The sequence below is a fragment of the Plasmodium cynomolgi genome (genome assembly GCF_000321355.1).
Source record: "Plasmodium cynomolgi strain B DNA, scaffold: 0832, whole genome shotgun sequence".
Classification (NCBI taxonomy): Eukaryota; Apicomplexa; class Aconoidasida; order Haemosporida; family Plasmodiidae; genus Plasmodium; species Plasmodium cynomolgi.
Genome location: NW_004193075.1, coordinates 1 through 1,577, shown reverse-complemented (window position 1 = coordinate 1,577; position 1,577 = coordinate 1). Strand labels below are relative to the sequence as shown.

Here is a 1,577-nt window from a genome sequence, read left to right as displayed (position 1 = left end):
AAGGAGAATACTCGAATGACATCAAATTGTAGCTCAATTGGGGATTATTTTATTTTATTTTATTTTATTTTATTTTATTTTTCTCTTACCTTAAGTGTAGTCACCCCGGAGCGTTCCTTGAAGAAATCACACTACTGTCATTTGGAAGGAAATAAAACTACGTGCGTCTGTACTGTGCGACGCGGCTGCGGAAGTTGAAGAAAATTTTGTCCTTTCGGGAGAAGCGATACAATTCAGAGTGCCCGTAATTTTATGTCTCCGCTGAGACGGCGCGTGCACACTGTAGGGATTTCTCGGGGAAATACCCACAGGTTGGATTTTTTTGCTGCAGCGAGTTGAGCGGTCCGCAGCGTGACTGCAAACCCCTTCGACCAACCGACCAATGGCAGAAAAGGAAGCCCTCTTTCACAACAGCATAAACGACCCGTACGTGGTGAACTATGTGTGGCTTTACGGAGACAACATACGGGCTGAGCCGAGGACCCCCCCGGAGGTCTCCGACCCTCATTGGGCCAACGTCAGAGGTGGCAGCGAAGACACCTACAGTAGGGGCAGCAACGGGGGGCACTTCACGCGGGAAATTTCGCAACTTTCGCAAGTTTCGCCAGCTTTGAAAATTTCGAAAATTCCCTCCCCGTCGCCCTGTCTGGAGAAACGGGAAGATACCGTTTGTTAACAGAAAAAAATGAAGAAGGGAGAGAGAAAGAGAGAGGGAGAGAGAAGAAAAAAAAAAGACTACACTTTGTGGTGCAATCTTTAATGTGCTTCTAGCGACGTGTCCCTCTTTCTGCCTCTCCTTCGCGGGGACAATCCATGTACACGTCTTCCCCTCATGGGCTTTTTTTTATTTTTTTTCCTTGCCATAACGGGAACAACTTCGCGTAGCAGCCCCGGCAGTGCTGTCTCTTACGATTGAACGGAGGGGAGTTAACGGATTGGGAAGCGGAGCGGTGTAGCGATGAAGCGGGTAAAGTAGGCGACATTTCGCACCACTTCACCGCTTCGCCGCTTCACCCCTTCGCCGCTTCACCCCTTCACCGCTTCACCCCTTCACCGCTTTACCCCTTCACCGCTTCACCCCTGCACCGTCGCGCGGCCCGAAGCACACCATGGCCGGCACGTCGAACTTGCTGTAGCATCTCTCCCGGTTAAAGCTCTTTTCATCATAAAGGATATACACGTAGTCCTCTAGCCTGTCTTGATACGTTTTCAAAAAGTGATCTACACAGTCCTGCCTGTTGTCTAGCATAGCACACCTCGGGGCGTCCTCAGGATGAGCCATCCCTCCGTCCACTCTCCTACTGGACATGTTAAAACAAACTCGACCTTCCTTCATGTACATGCCCATGCATTCCAACAGGTATGTAGTCCTGTCCTTATTATGTATTGCTATACACTGGTCTATGAAGCTGATATTTAAAGAAAATTTGTTCCTGTTGTTGGCTGAAAAAAATGCTATGAAGGTAGTCTAGGCGAATTCTTTTTATGTTGGGGAAGAGACAGCATCGCTCGATAAAGGAAAGTTGTTTTATCCCTTCGAAGAAGCAGAAGTAGTTAGCTCTTTGAACTGACAGGAG

The 1,577-nt window shown here is 48.3% G+C and overlaps 1 protein-coding gene across 1 annotated transcript; it reads right to left on the bottom strand.

The window, feature by feature from the left end:
* Positions 1–1,068: 1,068 nt before the first annotated feature.
* PCYB_005900 (hypothetical protein) lies at positions 1,069–1,443 on the bottom strand (the record flags this gene model as incomplete). The annotated part of the gene is made up of 1 exon (XM_004228011.1): positions 1,069–1,443. A coding segment is annotated over one exon (372 nt), but the record flags the coding sequence as incomplete, so codon positions are not given.
* Positions 1,444–1,577: the final 134 nt, after the last annotated feature.